The 20,905-nt window shown below is 34.0% G+C and overlaps 2 protein-coding genes across 4 annotated transcripts in view; one reads left to right on the top strand and one right to left on the bottom strand.

The window, feature by feature from the left end:
* Positions 1-4,842, bottom strand: part of LOC107873868 — a 42,495-nt gene extending 37,653 nt beyond the window's left edge. The window contains exon 1 of the mRNA XM_047413996.1: positions 4,026-4,842. Coding sequence (XP_047269952.1) covers positions 4,028-4,534 — 507 coding nt within the window. The 5' untranslated portion in view covers positions 4,535-4,842 and the 3' untranslated portion in view covers positions 4,026-4,027. The remainder of the gene's footprint in view (positions 1-4,025) is intronic.
* Positions 4,843-11,241: 6,399 nt separating this feature from the next.
* On the top strand, positions 11,242-20,311 carry LOC107875765. Of its 3 annotated transcripts, XR_001675870.2 has the most exons (8): positions 11,242-11,420; positions 11,838-11,929; positions 12,951-13,022; positions 16,147-16,180; positions 16,443-18,252; positions 18,565-18,655; positions 19,783-19,982; positions 20,062-20,311. XR_001675870.2 is itself a non-coding variant. In XM_016722600.2 (7 exons), exons 2-7 carry the CDS (start codon positions 11,850-11,852, stop codon positions 19,820-19,822), a joined length of 2,127 nt encoding a protein of 708 aa, XP_016578086.2. In that variant the 5' UTR covers positions 11,242-11,420; positions 11,838-11,849; the 3' UTR covers positions 19,823-20,311. The 3 variants fall into 3 exon arrangements, 2 of the variants coding, with proteins under 2 accessions (XP_016578086.2, XP_047269950.1); XM_016722600.2 differs by having other exon boundaries at positions 19,783-20,311; XM_047413994.1 differs by having other exon boundaries at positions 12,939-13,022; positions 19,783-20,311.
* The last annotated feature ends 594 nt before the right edge of the window (positions 20,312-20,905 follow it).

Here is a 20,905-nt window from a genome sequence, read left to right as displayed (position 1 = left end):
ACATCCAGTTACCCAGGTCATCCTTCAGGGCATTGATATTATTCTTCCTTCTTCTGTTAAGAGTAGAAGTATGGAAGAATCTAGTATTAGCATCGCCTTCAGTGAGCCAATTAACCCTAGATTTGACTTTCTAGAATTTGCATTCTAATCTAAGGACTTCCTTATACTGATTAGTCAAAGAATCCTCAAGATTATGGAGGAAAGAACTAGTAGAATAGTGAGGGCTCTTTTATATCCCAACTAGTCTTGATAAAAGATTTTTTTTTCTAGAATGGATGTTACCAAAAACATGTCTATTCCAATGAATAATAATAGACTAGAAGGAGTGAATAGAACTTGTATGATCCTCAATATTCTGGAAGGCTTGATTTATCAAGTCAGGGAACTACAAACACTTCAAGGATTATTGATGAAGTTAGATGTATTTCAAACCATCTTGATACTATTTAATGATAGTTGTGTGTTGCCCAATGTATTCAAGAAGAATCGAGGGCATTGAAGAGGTCGTTGGAGGGTCAAAAGAAGCTCAGAGACATTCTGGAGTGACCTGAGAAGCAGTGGCGGAGCCAGAGTTTAGGTTAAGGGTGTTCAAAAAAATAAAAAAAAACGTTGCTGCTCCCACCAGGAATTGAACCCAGGTTGTTGCTGCATATTTGCACACCCTTGACCAATAGGTTATGCTTCTTTAGCTTGTCAAGAGTGTTCAACAATATGTATATAACCATAAATATCTATATTTAACGTATATACTCAAAAAAAATTTTCGACGAAGGGTGTTCATTTGACCATCCTTCGGTGGCTGTAGCTTCGTCCCTGCTGAGAAGTCACCTGCGCCCACAGACGGTACTTGCGCCCCTGACCTGCGCCAATAGATGACCATCTGTGTGGGCATGTAGGCCAAAGCGGCCAACTTGCTCCACTTTGTTGAATTGGGTCACTTTTAAGTCCATATATGTAATAAATAACCCATGATTATAAATAGTAATTTCATTCCTTATTTTTTCCTTAGTTTTTGGATATTAGTATGAATACTCTTGTGAGGGTGTGAACTAGAAATAGCTTGTGTTGAACAATCGTTTCGAAACGTGAGTTACTTGGGAATTAGATTCCCTAGTGATTTACAAAAGAGAGAGGTGTTTGAATATATTTGAAATGAAGGTCTTAGAATATGATACATTTTTCAACTGCTCTTTCTTATATCTTCTTGTGTCTATCTGTCTATCTCTATTAATTTTTTTTTTTTTTGTTTTCCATCCGGTGTTTGATGTTCGCATTGGAGCCCCGACTAATCTGGATCGCGCGTTGCAGGGCCCATTAAGGTGGCATGCTCCCAACAGAGTTTTCTCCGTACCCAGGGTCAAACTCTCGACCTCTGATTAAGGATGAAACAGCCCCATCAACTACACCACAACCCACGTTGATCAATTTATTTATCTTTATTTTTTGTAATTTTGATTTTGTCGTTTTTTAAGTTTTCGTATTTATTTCGTCTTTCGTATTTTGATGGTTACCACTAACTAAAGTTAGGTATCATAATCAATTAACCTAACGACAGTGCAATTAAGGAGATCATCCTAATCTAATGGACGTTAGAGCAATAATCCATACTCCCATCTACGTCATCTTCTACATGTTTAGGCACTTATAGTAACACGTCATTTTCTTTTTCACGAAATGAGTTATCATCGCTTAAATATCTCCATGTGATAATGGAATAGAGATAATTAGTCTAATCATCTAGTTAAAGCTAAACAGGGATATTATAGTTGCTTCCTGTCTCTTATTATGGGTTACAATAGTGTAATATACCTAAGAAAAAATTAGAGAAAGTATCCTACTTAAAATTATAATCACAATAAATTACAACACTGTAAAATTACAGTTTATAATAAGAATAACATTATTTTACTCATTAACTAGCCAAGTGCATATTTTACTCTCACTACTTTACATTTTCCTATTTTCACTCCACTATTTCACCTTCTCAAATATAGTCATATCTTTTATCTTTTTTTTTTCATCTTATTTTTTTTATCATTTTATTTTATTTTTATTTTTTTTTATTTTTACTTTATTTTCTCTTCTATTTTTTTTCTTTTTCAGATTTAAAGATAATTATTTCCATAATCTTCAAGATTTTAAAATAAAACATCTCTTTCACTCTTTTTTTTTTTCTTGTTAGCTTTTTTGCAACTTATTTTTTTATTTTGATTTCTTTTTCTTTTTCATTTTTTTCTTTTCACTTTATTTGTTCTCTTCTATTTCTCTTTTTTTCCTTTTTTCGTTTTTTTTCCTTTCTCATATCTTTTTCTATTTTTGTTTTTTTCTATTTTATTTTATTTTTTTCTTTTATTTTTACACTTCTATTTCTCTTTTTTTTTTCTTTTTTCTATTTCACTTCTCTTTTTTCATTTTTTTCTTTTTATATATTTTTTTATTTTTTTTACTCTTTCATCTTTAACTTTTATTTTGAAAAGACAAATATGTATATGACATACACATATTAAAAAAAAACATACAAAATACATAGTCATACAGATCTGAATATGTATTTACAGTATAAAACATATTATTTACGAAATACATATCATATTCATATTAAACAGTAACAAACATAACTATACTATATATCTTCATATGTATTTGGGAAATACAAAGATGACTCATAAAAAATAAGAATATTATGCATTCTGTAAATACATATGCAGAGCTATATGTATTTTATAAGGTGTTGAATTTGTCTTTGAACTGTACATACTATATAATATATGTACTTATTTGTCTTCTTTAATTGTTTAAAATATGTATCATGTATTTTTTTACTACCTATATATATATGTATATAATTGTTATTTTTGTTATAAAGATTTTGCGTCTTATATGTTTATATATAATGTGAGTCAGATATGTATTTTTGTAAATACATATGTAGATATATATGTATGTTTTTCATCATAAATACGTATTCAGATCTGTATGTCTATTTATTTTGTATATTTTCTGAATATATATATATGATATAGATATTTGTCTTTTAAAAATAAAAGATAGAGATATATGAGTAAAAGAAAAAAGAAAAAAAATAGAAAAAACAAAAATGAAAAATAAAAATTCAAGAAAAAAGCAGTGAAAAAGAAAAAAAAAGAAAGAGAAATAGAAACTAGAGATAGAAGTGCAAAAACAAAAGCGAAAAAGAAGAAAACGAAAAAATATGAGAAAAGAAAAAAAAGCAAAAAAAGGAAAAAATAAATAAATAAACCATAAAGGAAAAAAAGAAAAGAAGTAGGAGAGAAAAAATAAAGTAAAAAGAAAAAAAATGAAAAAAAAATAAATTAAAAAAGAAAGATAAAAAATAAAAAATTAATAAGAAAAAATAGTTAGAAATATAAAAGAATGATATTTTGAAATTTTGAAGATCATGAAAATAATAATATTCATATTTAAGTTTGATTTGTAAAAGAAATTTACTAATTTAAATAATATTAATTTATGAAAATTTAATTAAATGAAATAATTATTCCTTATTTAACTCAACTAATTTGAGTTTGTATAACAACAGTTTACTTAAATAAAAAATATAATTTGTTATTTTTCATAATTATGAAACTGTTGCTATAAAAGTTACAATTAAGATCCTATTATTGCTATTTTTGAAATTTTCCCAATAACTAATCTGTGCTTTTAACTTAAACAAATTTGTTAACAAAACTTACTTATCTACTGTAACCCTCAAAGAAGTGTAGTGAGGTAACCCTCAAAGAAGTGTAGTGAGAATTAAATTATATGAATTTTGATCAAATATTGTAAGATGTAATTTTTTTTATCATAATATTGATATAAGCAAAAATTGTAGTTTATTGTATTTTTCATATAAGCTTTTAAATATTTAATTTTAATTTTAAAATATTAAATTAATCTCATCTAGAGAGATGAAATGAGTATTTAAAATGTACACATTGCAAATAAAAAAAAAATAAATTATTCGCTTCTGTAAATGTTAAAAAAAAGAAAAAAAAAAAACGTACGTTCAAGCCAAGTTGACGTATACGGACGTCGCAACACCAAGCGCGTAAGCAGCAATCGCCGCCGCAATCAACTCTTTCCCAGGCTTCACCACCACACCAACACCAGCAATCCCCAAAACACCAACCGGAATCCGCTTCAGCATCTCTTTCTCTGCACAGTCAACTACAGCATCCGCAAACACCTCCACCGCAAACTCCTTAAACTCATTCTCCCCAAGCACATATTCCCCTTCCTTCCCTCCGGACCGGCGCGTGGACACGATTTTCCAGGCCTTATCGATTTGTAATCGGGTCGGAGGAGATTTGACCCAATTCGTAATTAGAGGGACGGAGGGATAGAGAAGCGCGTGGAGGTTTTCTACGGCGGAGAAGAGCTGGTAGGGTTTTACTCCGGGGAAAGCGTGTTGTGACAGGGAGAGACAATTGTTGTAGACTGAGTCGCATGCTGAGTTGAACTCGGATGAGTTTTTGAGTGAGTTGCTAACTCGCTTTGAAGCTGAGAGCCCCATTACTGTAAGTAAATTTTGGATTTTTTTGGCTATTCTGTGTAATTTCCGTTTTAGATATTGTGCATGGTGATATCAGAAGTTTTGGGTACCTAATTATTTGACCCGGAAAATTTACGGGTCGGATCGTCGATGCAACCATATCCACTTATCCAGCCCATAAAGAGGAGATCCAGTTCCGGGGAATTGCACAGATAGCCCCTTTTTTTAAGATACAGCCTAAGTTATAAAAGTTTTGCAATTTTAGCACTTTAAAATAACTTTGTGCGCAGAAGTATGAAGTTTTATATGTATATGAAAGTTTGGTTCGTCAAAGGCTAATTTGAGATAATTTGAAAGCAAGCAAACTTCCAACATTACATGTGTGGAGTTTGATCTTGCCAAAGCGTATCTATAGACTATTTGAACGCAAACAAACTTCTTATTTGCAATTGAAGTTGTTTTTTTGGGCTAAGCTTTTGCGCATCTTAAATAATTTCACGGGATACGTAGCACCTTCTATCAATAATAAGTACAATCTGTCTATTGAGGCAAAAATTGCCAAATGTTTTTTGGGCTCTACTGAAGAAAAGATTTGAATTAGAGAGTTGAGACCTCGTGATTCTCAATCACTTCATTGGCAACTAGTCTACACCTTATGTGGATAACTGAAGTTGGTTTTACCAGACCAACTTCCAACATTTTTACATGTGCTGGTTGAAAGATTATTCTCTAGGAGTGCCATATATCAAATACATTAATAAATAGTAAAACTTAATCTAATTCTAAATTCATCCCGAAAGTTAATTAAAATTGACACAAAAAGACCAAGGGAAATATCATTTTTCTAACAGACACTACACTGAATAACAAAGACACTCCCACAAGAAAAGGAAAGAAAGGTAGGGACTTATTTTTCCCTTACAATATACCCCTACCTTGCTATACCTAAAACGCACACAAAAAAAGGAAAACAGACAATCCCCTTTTACGGGAACGCAAAGCTTAAATAAAAGGCATCATCCATGCACATTTTTTTATGCATGCACATCATCTCCAACCCAAATAAGATCAGATTGTGACATCCAGTGACAGGCCTCTCCTTTCCCTGGTGAAAAATTCAACATTTTGAAAGCTGCATGATCAGCCGGCCATGAAGAAGTATCCATATGACAAACAACCAATGCTGTATTGACATGAGCATCAGTCTTTAAATCAACTAAGTCCACAGAATAAATATTAGTTGAAGAGAGCAAATGGCAAATATAAGTAGCAAAAGGAAGGAAAATCTCATGGCATGAGACACTCTTTTGGGCATTAATTTTATGAAATTTATCGATTTTAAGTTTCTTTCCTGACCCTTCTGTGCTTTTTGTTGTCAATGCAGTTAGGTGATTTTTTTTCAAGATAGTCTTTGAGAACTCTATCATTTCTTCTAAGGATTTTGCACATTTTTTAACTTCTCCTTTTAAATTAGGTGCATTGCAACTTTGAATGGTAGTTTGAGTGGTGTCTTTTGTGAATGGGGAGGAGAAAGTCTCAGGGAATAAATGTTGGAGGTGGTTTGAGTTGATGGGAATCTTTGAGGCAATTTGAGAAGGAAGAAATGAGCGGTGAGGGAAGGGGTTCTCTAAGTTGTCAAGGTGGACTGTGTTTCCAGGTTTGAGGATAGAGACTCTGAAGAAAGAGACTTCTCCGAGGTGATGATTAGAGTGTGAAGTTGCGTAGTACTTGGCTTGGTCAGGGATTTTGGAAGGATAGTACTTGGCTTGATCAGGGATTCTGGTCGCGTAGTACTTCGCTTGGTCAGGGATTTTGGAAGGATAGTACTTGGCTTGATCAAGGATTCTGGTCGCGTAGTACTTGGCTTGGTCCGGGATTTTTGAAGGATAGTACTTGGCTTGATCAGGGATTCTGGTCGCGTAGTACTTGGCTTGGTCCGGGATTTTGGAAGGATAGTACTTGGCTTGGTCAGGGATTCTGGTCGCGTAGTACTTGGCTTGGTCTGGGATTTTTGAAGGATAGTACTTGGCTTGATCAGGGATTCCGGTCGCGTAGTACTTGGCTTGGTCAGGGATTTTTGAAGGATAGTACTTGGCTTGATCAGGGATTCTGGTTGCATAGTACTTGGCTTGGTCAGGGATTCCGGTCGCATAGTACTTGGCTTGATCAGGGATTTTGAAACTAGCAAGAAGAGCACCTAGGGCATCTGTCTGAGAAGTACAAAACATATCAGCAACCAAGCAACTTTGGGCATCAAAACAAAATGTCTTTTTGGACACTAATGAAGTGTAGTATTCAGAGTCAATCTTGTTCATTGGAGACAATTTAGAAACAAGAGCTAGAGGCATTTCATTGACAACATTTTCTTTCCAAAATTTGAGCTGATTAGAACCAGCATATGGAATAGAATTAGAAGTACAAGAAGCAAAAAAAGACAAGACACTTAACAAGGAAAACATGAACCAATATGAAGTAGCCATTTTTTTTTCCGATTTGTGTGCTTCTTGGGATTTTTTACCCCAATAAACTTCCTTTTTTATAGTAGAAAAATGCCCCAGGTTTTGATATTATATACACTCTGATAATCATAAAGTTCTTGAAATTACGTAAGCTATACACAAGTGGAGGTCCCCTTTTGTTTAGATTGAGACGAGATATAATAGTAATATTACGGCTGCTTGCATTAGTTAAAAAAGAGAAGATAGTGATTAGATACTGTTCGAAAAAACAACTGTTTTTAGGGCTGCGTTTTTATTACAACTTGATGGAATGATTGATTAAGTTAAAAGCCAATAGTGGATTGTCCATGAGACAAGATAAAAAGGAGCAAGAAAAAACATAATGTAATAAAAGTAAAGCTACACTACACCGGTAAATTACTGGTCCCGGTTCGAGCTCTAGGAATAGTAAAAATCATGTTGGGAGTGTCGTCCCAGAAATAGGCCTTGCAATACACAAATCCAAATTTAGTTAGACTCCAAAATGATTATGGAGTGTTTTTTAAAAAAAATTCGAAGTGTTTCTTTCCACTGGCAAATTAAGAAAAACATTTGGTGCTTTTCTTATCTGATAGTGTTCATTTTTTTCATTCAAAATGACCACTTGTATAAAAAGAAAAAGAAAAGCACAAAGGATGAAATTTATTAGATGAAGATTTGGCTTATTGTTTTGTCTACATCTCGGATCAGTGAAGATAAGCTCCTTGTCTATTTGTTAATGGTATTTATTATTACTAGGTAATAGGGATTGGCACTAACCTATACTTTATTTGGAATATTCCCAATCGGCAGTTTGGTGCACTAAACCTTCCGCAAAATGCAAGATTCGAGGAACGGTAGGAACACAAATTAAAGGTCTATTATAGGTTGTTTCCACGGTATCCACTATTGGGATTTCACCTTTCTTTTTGAAGATATTCTAACTGCAAAACAAGAATGTAAAATCAAAAGAGAAACATATTTTCCAACTGTAAAACAATGAGTGTAAAATCAAAAGAGGGATTAATAGTAATTTTAATCCTTCAATTACTGGTAAATTATTTTTGTATGGACTAAGCACATGATTTAACCTTCAATTCTTGAAATATTCAATTTTGATCCTTGATGAATATTCACAAATGTTTAGAATTGTCAATCGTTATGTTAAATTTGTATTGTTACTTGTATAAGGGTAATATACTTTAAAAAAAAAGTCCATGTGCGACATTTTCCTACGTAGGGATTCAAAAAAATAACGGCAAATGTGTTAGAATCATACGGTATATTACAAGAATGGTCAAATTAAAATATTGCCAATCATTGAGGAACCAAAAATGCTATTCTCCCATTAAAAAAGAATTTCATTTCATCAGAGTAATTAAGGTTCACCAACAAGGATTATGGAGAATGAATAGGATCCCTTCACCGTTAATTAGAAACCTCAGTTTCAGGCCTATATATATATTAAAAAAAAAAAAAATCCTCTTGGAGAGTGCTATTCCCTTTAAATAGACCTTACACGACGAGAATCTAAATTAATCAATCTCAATGCAGATAACGGAACATCATTAGAGGAAACCAAGACAAAGAGTACTTAATTAAGTTTCAAATTTCACAAAACAAAATGTTTTCTTTCTTTTCTTTTTCTTATTCACAAACTCACCCCTCTAAAAATATCATCCACAAATTCCTAAAACATAGGAAAACCATCAATTTCCATAATCACAAACCCTTATAATCCCTAACCAAAATTAACCTAACAATTGCCATGACCTAAAAGAATTTAAGAAAAAAATCCATCATCATGGCAACAAACATTACAAACTCTTGTCCTCTTTTCTTCATCATTGTTTTGTTAATTTTCCTTTCATTTCCCCAACATTCAAATGCTGAAGAAACAAGTTTCCTAAACAAAATGTTCCCCATAATTGAGGTAACATTAGCCAATGACAACAATTTCTCAATCTATTACATGTGCAGAGATTTCGACACAATTAACACCTTAACAAAGCTTCCTCCAGGTGGTAATTACAAATTTAACATCACTCAAGTTGCTTTCCCTATGAGATGGTGTTATTTGTACATTAATCCACGTACACATGGATTCTTTTGGGCTTATAATGTGAGATCCAAATGTACAAAATGCTTTTGGAGTGTCACAAATTTCCCATATTTGTATAAAGCTGATCGTGTGAGGTGGGAACGTGAGAAGCTTTTTGTTCCTGTTGGGTTCAATATTAATGACTATTTGATAAAGAATGGTACTTGAGTAAATGTTTTATCGGAAATAACCTCTTTGTTTTAGAGGCGAAGTCAGGATTTTTAAAAAAGGGATTCAAAATTTGAAGAAAAACTAATCGAAGGGGGGTCGACGTCTATTATATATACCTGAAATATAATTTTAGTGATGTATAAATAGAATAATTTTCCGCCGAAGAAAGGGATTCGGTGAACCCCCATTCCAAAGGCCGGCTCCACTCCTGCTTTGGTACATGACGGTAGGATAAACTGTACTGGGTATGTTGTTGTTGTTGATAAGGAACATTTGATATATAAACTTCGGTTAAGAAGGTTTAAATTAATTCCTTTAATTATGTGAATTGAGATATATAACTTTAGGGTTGTTTTATAAGACTTGTACATGAAAAGAAAATATATAGATGGGAGAGAGGGAGAGGGATTTGATTATTTGAAAATGTTTGGATAGTTGGATTCCAATATTTATGAAGATTTCTTTGATGTGAGTTGAGAATTCGAGATATTTAGCTTATAGTTATTTGTTAAGTGTCATTACAATGTAATGATATTAATCAAATCCTTTAATTTAAATGTAGAAGCTCATGTTCTTGTTCTTCTCCTCCTCCTCCTCTAATTCTCTAATTTTTTTGTTAATGGCCTTGTAATGTAGAAAAGGAGCTTGTTTAATTTGGTGACATATGTAGCTAAATGATGTGGGGTAATTCTGTTACGTGATACTTGTCCCTAATTGATAAAAAAGAAAATACTAGCGAGTTTTTAGTCTATAATATTATTGACACTATAGACCGCAACTCAAAGTCATTATGATTTGTAAGTTGGACCGAAGAGAGGTATCAGTCGTGAGCAACTGACCCCAACCATAAACCAACATTCAGGTCGTTCAATTGTTGGTGCACAAGTGCAGGCAATCATTATTATAATTTGTGTCAATTATCTCTTATTAATTAAAAAATAAATACTTATTGATTTATAGGCAAAAATTGTTTGACCCCAACCATAAACCAACATTCAGGTCATTGCAAGGCCTATTTTGTGGTGACAGTCCCAATAAAATTGTTTCCATACTAAAGACTTAAATTTGAGACTCTGGTGGATCAGTCCCCACCACAATCTATATTGGTGATTGATCACTCAATTGTTGATAACTGGTCACCATAGTCATTCAATTTTATTTTGTCTTTTCAAAGTCACTCAATTTTACTAATTAACTTCGATGATTATTTGAGTCTGATATATAATATACAATACCTATTAAGTGACATGATGGCAGTAAACTTTTAGAGAAAAAAAATTAAAAAAATAAAAATAAATATTTAAGCCATATAACCTCCGTTTAAGCCATTGGATTAGAAAATTAAAATTAATATCTTGCTTTCGAATCGCACTAAAGAACCTATTTTTTAATCAAAAATATTGTTCTCGCTCTATATAGTATTAATATTTGTCTATTTGATATGAAGGAACCTAATCTAGTTAAAAATATATTTATCTAGAATATATTAGAAATGTTATTTAAAAATTATCTCGAATCTGTTAAGGTATTTAAAATCAGCCACATATCATGATTTGAGCGATACAGACTCATTTTTGAAGAGTTCAAATTTAAGGAAGCAATGCATGTAGTTCGAAATTCCAGATGTGGAGTTCGTTCGACTTCGGACTTCAAATTCTCTTGTATCGAGTTCAAAACTTCAAATCCAAATTGTTTAAACATTAAATAATTTTAAAATATATCACATTTTAAATAATAATCCTAAAAGTTGCTATTTGTGCGCTTTCCCCCTCTCTCCTCCTTTTTTCAACACTGCACTTTGCTCAACGTTTAAATCCAAAGTTCAGATCAGTGAATATATATTATACATTCACTAACTATTGTTAACTTAAATAATTAGATATGCAGATTAATTCTTCAAAATACTTTGCGTCATACCACACGTATTTTCACCACAGACCTATATTATAAAGTAATTATAAAGGTGCCATATTTTGGAACAAGAAGTAAGAAAGGATTTCGGCCCAACCCAATTTTCTAACGGGCTGGATAAACAGAAAATAAATAGATCCAAATTCGAACTCGACCCGGTCTCACTTCTCCCCCTACGTTCCCGCCGCGCGCCGCCGCTCTCTTCCTCTTACTGCCGCGATAACTCTTCCTCCGACGGAATCTAACTGTATGTTTCTCCTTTTCTCTCTCTTCGTAATTTCTCAAAGTTATGTTATTAGTCTAGGTGCGCATACGCTGAACGAAATACCCTAGTTATTAAAAAAGAAAAACAATCTGGTTCACTAAGCTCTCGCTATGAGTGGGTCCGGCGAAGGAACGGATCATAAGTTATATTGTATACAGCCTTACTCTGCATTTACGTAAGAGTTTGTTTCCACGGCTCGTACATGTCGCCTCTCTTTCACATTCCAACGACTTTACCGGTTTCGCCAAAGACTCCCCTTATGATAGCACATTCAGCAAAAGAAGTTGAAAATCCTAATTTTGGTTATTGAAAATCTAAATGAGTAAAGAAAGCCGTTTTTAAGTCATTTAGTTTGAATAATTGAATTAAATGCTGAAGCTATTCTTTTGTGTTATGAAGAAATAGGATAATATGGAAGCCTACGTAGAGGATTGTAAAGATTTGGTATCTCAATTGAAGAAGCAAGATAAAGAACTTAGGCTCAAGAGAAGGTAAGGTTTTTCTTTTTATTAGAAAGCAAAGAGCATTAGAATTTTCATTGTTTAGTTTTATCACTTCGTTAGTTGTCATATTACTCTTGTAGTTTCTTGTTCTTTGAGTGTGGTTATTATCTATTGTTTTTGTACTTCGGTTATCGTTATGTCTTGTTATGACCACTGTTCATGATGATTTGTCTGGTTGTTTGTAGTATTCTGCCATGACTTCTTCATTTCCTTTATTGCCTTCTCTATACTGCTTTGGACTTTCTTTTTTTTTTTCTTAAGATGAGGGTCTATTGGAAGCAACCTCTCTATCTACTAAGTAGCGCTAATGTCTGCGTACATTTTTGCCTCCCCTTACCCCACTTTGTGGGATTACACTGGGTATGTTGTTGTTTAGTTTTATCACTACATTGATGATCCTTTCCAATTTGATAGTTACTTTCTTTGTTTAGGATTCCCTCTGTCTCCTTTATATGATTGTGTTTGAGTGGTTTCATAATTTTTTTGTATTGATAGTGTTTGCATACATATGGAGTTTGAGATGAAATTGACTTTTTTAATAACCGAGGTTTGGTAGCTCGATTCCTGCATGGTTCGAACAGCTCACGTGCTAACTCACATAGTTGGGTTGCACTCTTACCACTAAACCAAAGCCCTGTCCTGTTTGAGATGAAATTGACTTGCATATTATAATAGTGATAGCGGAGAAAGTATTAAAGTAAATATAAATATGTATAATTTCTGAAAATACTTGCACAAACCTTTGTGCAATTTTCACACTGAAGAAAAATTACCAGGAAAAGGAAACTGAATAATTTGATAAATTTTATCTTTGTAAATTTGTTTAGCTTCGTGAAAAATGTGTTGAGAGAGAATATTCTCAAACATTTTAGGATGTTTTAAAGTGGGTAGAGTATCATCCAAAATTGATAGAGGGTGCAGTTTCATTGTATCAGTAATGCAATACATATTATTTTTGGGAATAATCATTATTGAGTATGATTTTAGGCATATGAAGTTAATTTTGCAGGTGGTTAATGAACTTGCATTTGTCCGAAAGAGAGCAAAAAAAGATGGAAAGACTCAAACCTCCTGGTGATATGTGAGAACTTTCTTTCTCCTTTAGCTTTCTGTATATTCTTTTTAATAAACTCTTATTTTTGGGTCTCTTGTATTAGTGTTGTCCTAGTTAGTTAAAATATCTCTCCCGAAAAAGGCATTTTAGCAGTTGCACTGCTTTTGTATTGTTGAATATTTGCAAAATTGACTACAAGGTTACTTGAATGCGATGTCTGTCAATTCCCTTTGACATTTCCTTCTTCTGTTAGCTTTGAACAACAAATTGAAGATCATTAAGTAAAATTTATGTTCCATATCTATTGAATGTTGGATTCTTCCATCGATTGCTTTGCAGACCATAATGTAATGAGTCATAATTCAAAATGTGAATCTTGATATTTATAAATGAGATGAAAGATGACATGTGACTGTGGTCCTTATTTCAGCTTCTACAGTTCTGGATTGCATTTTTCTTAGGCTAGTAGTATATGAAAATGTGACACCTTAGAAATTCCAAGGACAAAAGGAAATTACAGAAAAAGCCAACACCAAGGATAAACTGGGCAAAAATACACAGATATCAGAAACTGCTCTTAAATGTAAGGAGGTGTACTGACCTCAAAATGTTCCAAACACTTATTTCTCTTAAATGTTGATTATCCCATTGCGGAATGAGGATGTACTGAAAAACACTTGTGGAGATATTTTTCCCTATTCTTCTATATGTTCCTCTGAAGTGCATTTGCCCAGCGATTAGCAACTTCTAGACTGATGAGGGCATAAACCATTGGATCCTGCCAGCACAAACACAAGGCCAGCACCCAGCATACTGAAGCTCAGGGACAATGCAGTAGCAAACGGTTAACTGTCTTCAGCCCCTTCATTAAGAGCACCACAGTTTCTGAGTATAATACTTCACAGACCATCACCATTAAGATGCACTTCCTCAGTAACTTCCATGCAAAACTGCAGATCTTATAGGTGATTTGCATTGGCACATGTTTTTTCAGGTAATGTTTGAAAGTGAAAAAGTGTAAAAAGCGCGATAAAATCCTTTGGGCCATAAACAAAAAACCACAAATGAAGCACATGTTTCTTTGAAGTGAAGTGCACAATTCAAGACTTAAAAGATACTCTATCAAACATATATTATTTTAGTAGTATAATTATAAAATTGCAATGCACTCAAGGGTGTGGCTTAGTTGTCAATGAAGTGAGTTGAGAATCATGGGATTTTAGATTCAATTCCCTGCGGAGAGAAAAAAAAACACTAGGTGATTTCTTCTCATTTGTCTAGTCTTGAATGAATAGAGTTACCCGGTACCTGTGCTGGTGGGAAGTAGGAAATGCCCCATGGAATTAGTCGAGGTGCACGCAAGCTGGTCTGGTTATCACAATTATAAAAAGAATGATAAAATTGCAGTTAATTCAGTATCTAATATACACTAATGTCGAGATTGATCCAGTCATCCAACTTTTCAAAGGTAACATTCAAAGAACTGACCGCTTATTGTTGGATCACTTTGGACGTAATTGTTTGAAGCACAGACTTCTATGAAACATGCGTTGTCACCATTGTATTGATAACTCCTCTCGTTGCATCGCATTATCGTTTTAAACAATGACTGATTGACTTCTAATTGAACTGCTTTCAGAATTCCCACTCTTAGTAGTGTCCGCTTCCCTGATAGTTTGGCATTAAAGTTGAAAAAAAAGTGGAAGAGTATTTTGTGTGATACGAGTGGAAATAGCTGCTTTGCCTAGAAAGGAAGAGTTTCGTGGAGTAAAGATTTGAGGTGTATAACATAGGTTTGTTAAGAAATAGCATGGCATGGAGGATGGAGTTCTATAGGCCGTTTGGTGTGGACTACCAAATTTCATTCACCACCATTTGGAATACCATTGTGGAGTAGTTTTATGTAAAGATGGTGGAAATTCCCAACTGACATTTTCAACCTCCAGTCTGCAGTAATTGCCCATATGTGGAGAGCAGGGAGGAGGAATTGGCTGTCCTAAGTTTGGATAAATACATGAGATTGGTAGATCGGAGAGTTCGACAGTCTGCTTGGATCAAAATACAAGCAGAAGGTCTAACCCATGAAAATGAGCTGTTTTTTTGCAATTTTTTAGATACTCAGCGCCAACTTAGTGCTGATGTTAATGGAAAATTACTTATTTATCTAAACAAGGTTCTCACACACATACAGAGATCAGTAAAGATGGGAATGGCAGAGGAATGGTTTGTTCACAATGAAATTATTTTATAGTGGGCTGGTGAATAGGGGATTTTGCTCCTTGATATGAGCGTCCAGGAAGTTGATGGAAGTGTTGTTTTCCTTGACAACAAGAAGGGAGCCTTTCTGACTGCTAACTGCTAAAAGTTTGAGAAAAAGGACAATCCATATTAGTTAGCCTTTCATGTGCAAAAAGACGCGACTCTACTCTTTGACTACAAAATTGCATATGGTATATTGTGCGTGGTTTTGAGAATGTTCAGAGTTGAAGGATGATGATACAACCATTGAAAATATGTTGTTGGATGGAAATTTAGAACAAAAGGAGGATAAGAAAAAGAGAATGGGAAATACCATGTGTGGGACTTTTTATTATAATTCAGAAATCCTTGAGGATCAATGGCATATGGTTTGAAACTTGGTGGATAATGAGCCCGACCCTCTATTCTTCTCCACTACAGACCAGATTTTTGTCTACAACAGGATTCAGACTTGTGACGTATGCCTAACCTGCATATCACGCATTATGCTCGCACCACTAGACCAAAGCCCTGGATTATTAGACTTGATGCACACATCTATTCAGGCTTGTACAATGTTAAATGTTGTAGAGATGGTGCAATTGGCGCTTCTTTTAAGTTGGATATACTGAATTATGAGTATCAGTGACTACAACAATGCTCTCCATTATAATTGACGATGAAGCAGCAAATTCATCTCCTTTACTTGGCTCTTTTAAAGCATTGTGTTCTCTTGACAAAAGTTGTTTCCGTATGCTCCTTCGACATGCTTATTAGAAGTGTACAGTACCTTGGTAAATGGGCTGCTCCTACAGATGATAACCTGTTTATGCATATTGTTATCTGGATTCTTAATGAATTTGCATAGATTGCATGTCAAACTAAACCTCTACTCTTTTATCTGTTTCTGCAGGAGTTTACCTGAATCATTGCTTAGAGAAAATGATGTAAGTGTTCTTTTTAATGCTTGCTGATGTAATCACATGCTGCCACTCAAAACTGATAAAACATTTCCCGTCTGTATCCTTTTTTTAATATCCAAATGATACTGCTCGCTTGTCATTTTTGAAGCAAAAGATGTCATGCACTCCCTATTTCAGAAAAACCTGTTTCTTTGTTTGTATAGAATATTATCTGTTGTTGTTAAACTAAATTCCAAAGTGTTTTCCCCCACTTAGCTGATAAATTTTCTTTGTGCCTTAATTACAGTTACATTATGAGAACATTCGAACTTCTGTTGCAAAGGCATTTGGAGTGCATAAGGGTGAAAGGGCATGTTATGGTGCGCCAGCCACATTGCTCTCCAATTCAGCCGAGAATTTGAGAGGCATATATTCCATGCTTAATAAGATGAACAACAAGGGGTTATGCTGTGTTGCAGAGACTTTAACTGGCGGCTCAATTACTTTTGAGAAAACCAATTGGCTAATGAGTTGGATAATCAAGCATTTTCCTCCCAAAATACTCCATAAGCATGATGATTCCAGTCAAAGTCTAATTAAACAAATGTCTCAACACCTCAAAGATCCTCAAAACTTGCGTGTTAATCATGGGGCTTCTTGTTCTACCTTAGAATCCTTTCTCAATTCTGCTATTTATGTTCTGGATAGACTTAAGGAGTTGTCTCTTCTAACTTTGAGTAAAATGCATAGGAATCTGAGGGATCTCCCGGGTTACATCCCCATTTTTATGCAGTCTCCTAGAATATCTTGGAATATTGAAAGGTTAGTTGATCAAATTAGGAGAACTTCATTAGAAATGCTAGCAGACTATGAAGAAGGGGATGAACCACCAGAACCCCTGGCTAAGGCTTTGTCCGTTGCAGCCTTAATGCTAAAACCAGAACTTGATTATTGTCCCTTTCAGATGGTTTTCCATAAACTTTCACCAAATGTAGAAGCATTGCAGAATGATATAGCAAAAGCAATCAGGATTCTAGATGATAAAAAATTAGTATGTTTTGCAGAGCTGGGAAATTTGCCTCTTGTGCTGGATTCTAAGGCTAAAGCTGCCAAAAAAAGTGTTCGTTTGCGTGTGCAATTGAAGAAACTGTTGACTGAATATCTTCTCGAATGCAGCGACTTGCAGTCAATCCCTGAAAGTTTACTAGAAAGTCTAGCAATTATTAACAAAACATATAGGCATGCACGTAGTAAAACCTACTCAAAGAAGGAGGTAGAGGAAGAAATAGAATGTGTGCTGACTATTAGTGCTCAGATAAAACAAATTGTTTTGGATTTACTCGTCAAATGTGATGTCAGTGAAGATTTTGCAAATGCTTACATGGTGAAAGCAGAGGAAAGTTATTATGAAGGTGGTGATGAAGATGAGCATCTTTCTGATCTTCATCAAAATAGCAGGTCTGATCCTAATGTCTCATACAGCCAAGCAGAAAGTGTCGGTGAGATAAACGAAAGTGATTTCAAGTCTCCAATCACTGCTTGCCAAGATATTGGTTTATCCTCTCTGTTTTCACCCAAACTCAAATCGAGTGTCAAAATCGAGTCACTGTATACCGATGAAGTAGATTCAGTTCATTCCAATTGGTTTGACAATTCCTCGGCATTCTTAGAATCAAAAGCTTCTGAAGGCGCAAAGAGTATGAGTGGTAAAGATGATCATTTAAGAAGCATAGGCCTACAAGAAGGAAGAGATTCATGCTCACCTATGCCAACCAGAGATCAAAATAGTTTTGCTACACACTTCTCACCTGATAAAGGTTCAGGCAGGAATCATATGAAGGAAAAAACAACTGCCGGTGACCTGGGATGCACACCGCCAAAATTTACATCGATAGAGTGTTCCGAAGAAAAAAACGTATCACTTCACAGACAAAAATTGATTAGAAATCAGTATCTTCTTATCCAGGAAGGTTCTGATGAAACAAGTATGGTTGCTTATAGTCTTGTCGGCTGTATGTTGAATAAGTTTGCTCAGTTGGATGGGTTACGCTTATCTGAGGATGATGTATCATATCTCCAAGTCCAAGGCAATACTTCAAATCCCAAAAATTTTGAAGGTACTTGAACACTAAACTATCCTTGTGCTGCTTCTAGTGTCTTTATGGTAGAAGAAAGGAAATGAGATGTTATTTAGCTCTTTTTATTTGCTTTTCTTTTCTCTTTCCCTTTGTTCTATTTTGCCTGCTAACAACTCATCGCTTTGACATAATTCATAATCCTCTTGTGTAGAGTCTTTGGAATATGAACCTTTACAAATATATGTACCCCTACAGCCCTACACCAGTTCTATTAGTTTCCAATCCCTAGTAAATTTTGACATTTTGTATTTTAAGGGTGGTGATTGACTGGCTATTTTTATTCATTTACAGTTCCCAATAACAGGCAAAGCTCTTGTGATGAGACCACTAACTCTGTTATGCTCCATGTTCTTGAAGAGATAATTCCTTCTTTTGCAAACAGGTACTTGTGAGTTGGTTGCAGGTCTCCTTATAATAAATATTACCTCTACGCATTATCTAGTGTAATTTATTTTGATATGGAAGGTAAGATACCATGAGCAGGGAAGCTGCTTGAACAGAGAAGCTTATTTCTAAACTAATCTTCTACTGATGATCCAAAAAATATAGATCGTCTACTTTACAGTTCCAATGACCAGACAGTCATAGTAGTCTAATCCTGTAGTCAAACCTCAAATTGCCTTGTGCTAATCGGTCCTTTTGCTTTATATATCTGTCAATAATGGATTATAGAATATTCCCAGACCTTTAAATTGGCCACTCTCGCCCTAAAAGAATAAAGACAGTTTCCCCAAATGCAAAATTATGACCATATTTTTGCTTTATGGTTTAACTCCCTGACTTAGAAAAGTTCGTTTGCAGGAGTTAACCATGATTCTCTTACATAACTACTTTGCATTTACTTGATGCCTTGCTAATATTACATCTTAACTTCATCAAAAAAATGACCAATTAGCAATACATGACTTGTTCAGCTCGGTTCATAAAATTGATGTTATGACAGGATAAGTTCAAGTTATTGGTAAATGGACTTAATCGGTTAGGCAAACTTCAGTGTGAATTGGAGGACAGAGAATAGATGGTATTTGAATAATTGTACAGTGGAGGTTTATCCATTCTAACCTTTTGAATTGATCTTAAATAAACATGATCAAGAAACATCTTTATTTTCAGCACAAGGAAAAAGACCTTTGTCTCTATGGTTGCTGTAGCTAGTTCGTTCAGTCTCCATTAGCAGCTTTGAATAGAGACACATCTCTATTTTTGGGTCTTAGCAAGTTACTATTACATATTATGTGAACAGCCTGTCTTTTGAAAGTGACAGCCAACGGGACATATTATAGTGCAAACCAAGAATATCTATTTAAGAAGGCGATCTCACTCAATTTATCTGAGTTGAACTAATTCCATCTGCCTGCGTTTTAGTTAAAAGGAAGGAAAGTCTTTTTTTTTTCCCGCATTCTGGGATTCTTGCATTATGAACTAAAAAGAGCAACTTAAATCACCGTATCGATTTGTGTTATTCCATGTACTTGTTATTGTTACTAATGCATAGTTGTCTACATGCAGTAGTAAAGAACAACTGAAGGAGTTGTTGGGTGTGAAGTAGCGTCTGAAGCCTTGGGTTCATTGATTGGAGGCTGGTGGGTAGCTCCAGGTCTCAATCATATAGAAGCTTTGCTAAATTATAGTCTCAGACGATATCTAGCAAGGACCATGATTTCGTCGTCATTTGAAAGAGATTCATTTTGTGTATGATATGCTTACAGGTAAGTATACTTTGAAACTCTTGAATCAAGTGTGGTCATGTTTATAATTGTTATTTTACAACTTTTTGTTCTATTGTAGTGTCACAGTACATGTTCGGTGTGCACTTGAAAAGACGTTCTATGATTCGAAAGAATGTGAAATTTTGTCCTGTCCTGGAGTAGAGAGCCTAGTTTTCTTGTTAAGCCCAGTTATGTAAATGTTTCTTTTTATATTTTTGGCTGTTACTTCTTCAGCTATTTGAAGTATTTTTGGCTTTATTTTTTAATACACGTCAGAATTAACATTGAAAAGAAAACAGTTGAGTGTGACCATGAGCACTCTTTTGCCATCTGAAACAAGTAAAAGCATCTCAAAATATAGCTCGACTTTGGTTATTGTCCTAGGTGGATCTACAACAGGTCTTGTGTGTTCAACTCAACTTATTGCTTTCGATTCGAACTATGCAAAACAGAAAAAAGAAACAATTACAATTAATATATATATATTAATTGTAAATTCACCAATTCTAGTTCTTAAATACGCTACGTTACTGGTTCTTATCATCTAGCCCTTGTTGTCAATCCTTATCATCGTCTTCAGTTGGAGTTGCTACATTTACATAAAGCTTCTGACCTTTAAATCTTTCTTTTACCCCTTAAAATATCTGTAAGGTTTGAAACAATAAGTTCAATGCAATAACATCACCCTTTGTAATAATCCAGACTGATAAGTTCATCAATTCATGTATTAAAAGTGTGAAGATACTTAAAAAGTGATTTGAACTTTTTGTTCTTTATTAAAAGACTCTGCAATAGATAAAATTATTTTTTTTCACTTATTTTTTTAATTATTATTTATTTTTATAATATTTAAAATTAAGGAGTCCTAAAATAATTTGATAAGGGAGTAATATATTTTAAAAATTGAAGAGTTCTAAATTATT

This window comes from Capsicum annuum, chromosome 6 (genome assembly GCF_002878395.1).
Source record: "Capsicum annuum cultivar UCD-10X-F1 chromosome 6, UCD10Xv1.1, whole genome shotgun sequence".
Lineage (NCBI taxonomy): Eukaryota > Viridiplantae > Streptophyta > Magnoliopsida > Solanales > Solanaceae > Capsicum > Capsicum annuum.
The sequence above is the reverse complement of the archived record's forward strand: the minus strand, read 5'-3'. Positions and strand labels throughout refer to the sequence as shown.

Excerpts from the sequence above, each read along its gene's own strand:
- LOC107875765 (XM_016722600.2), top strand. The coding sequence starts at position 11,850 with ATGGAAGCCTACGTAGAGGATTGTAAAGATTTGGTATCTCAATTGAAG. Across the intron at positions 11,930-12,950 it reads GAACTTAGGCTCAAGAGAAG|GTGGTTAATGAACTTGCATT; the intron begins GTAAGGTTTTTC and ends TTAATTTTGCAG. Across the intron at positions 16,181-16,442 it reads CATTGCTTAGAGAAAATGAT|TTACATTATGAGAACATTCG; the intron begins GTAAGTGTTCTT and ends CCTTAATTACAG.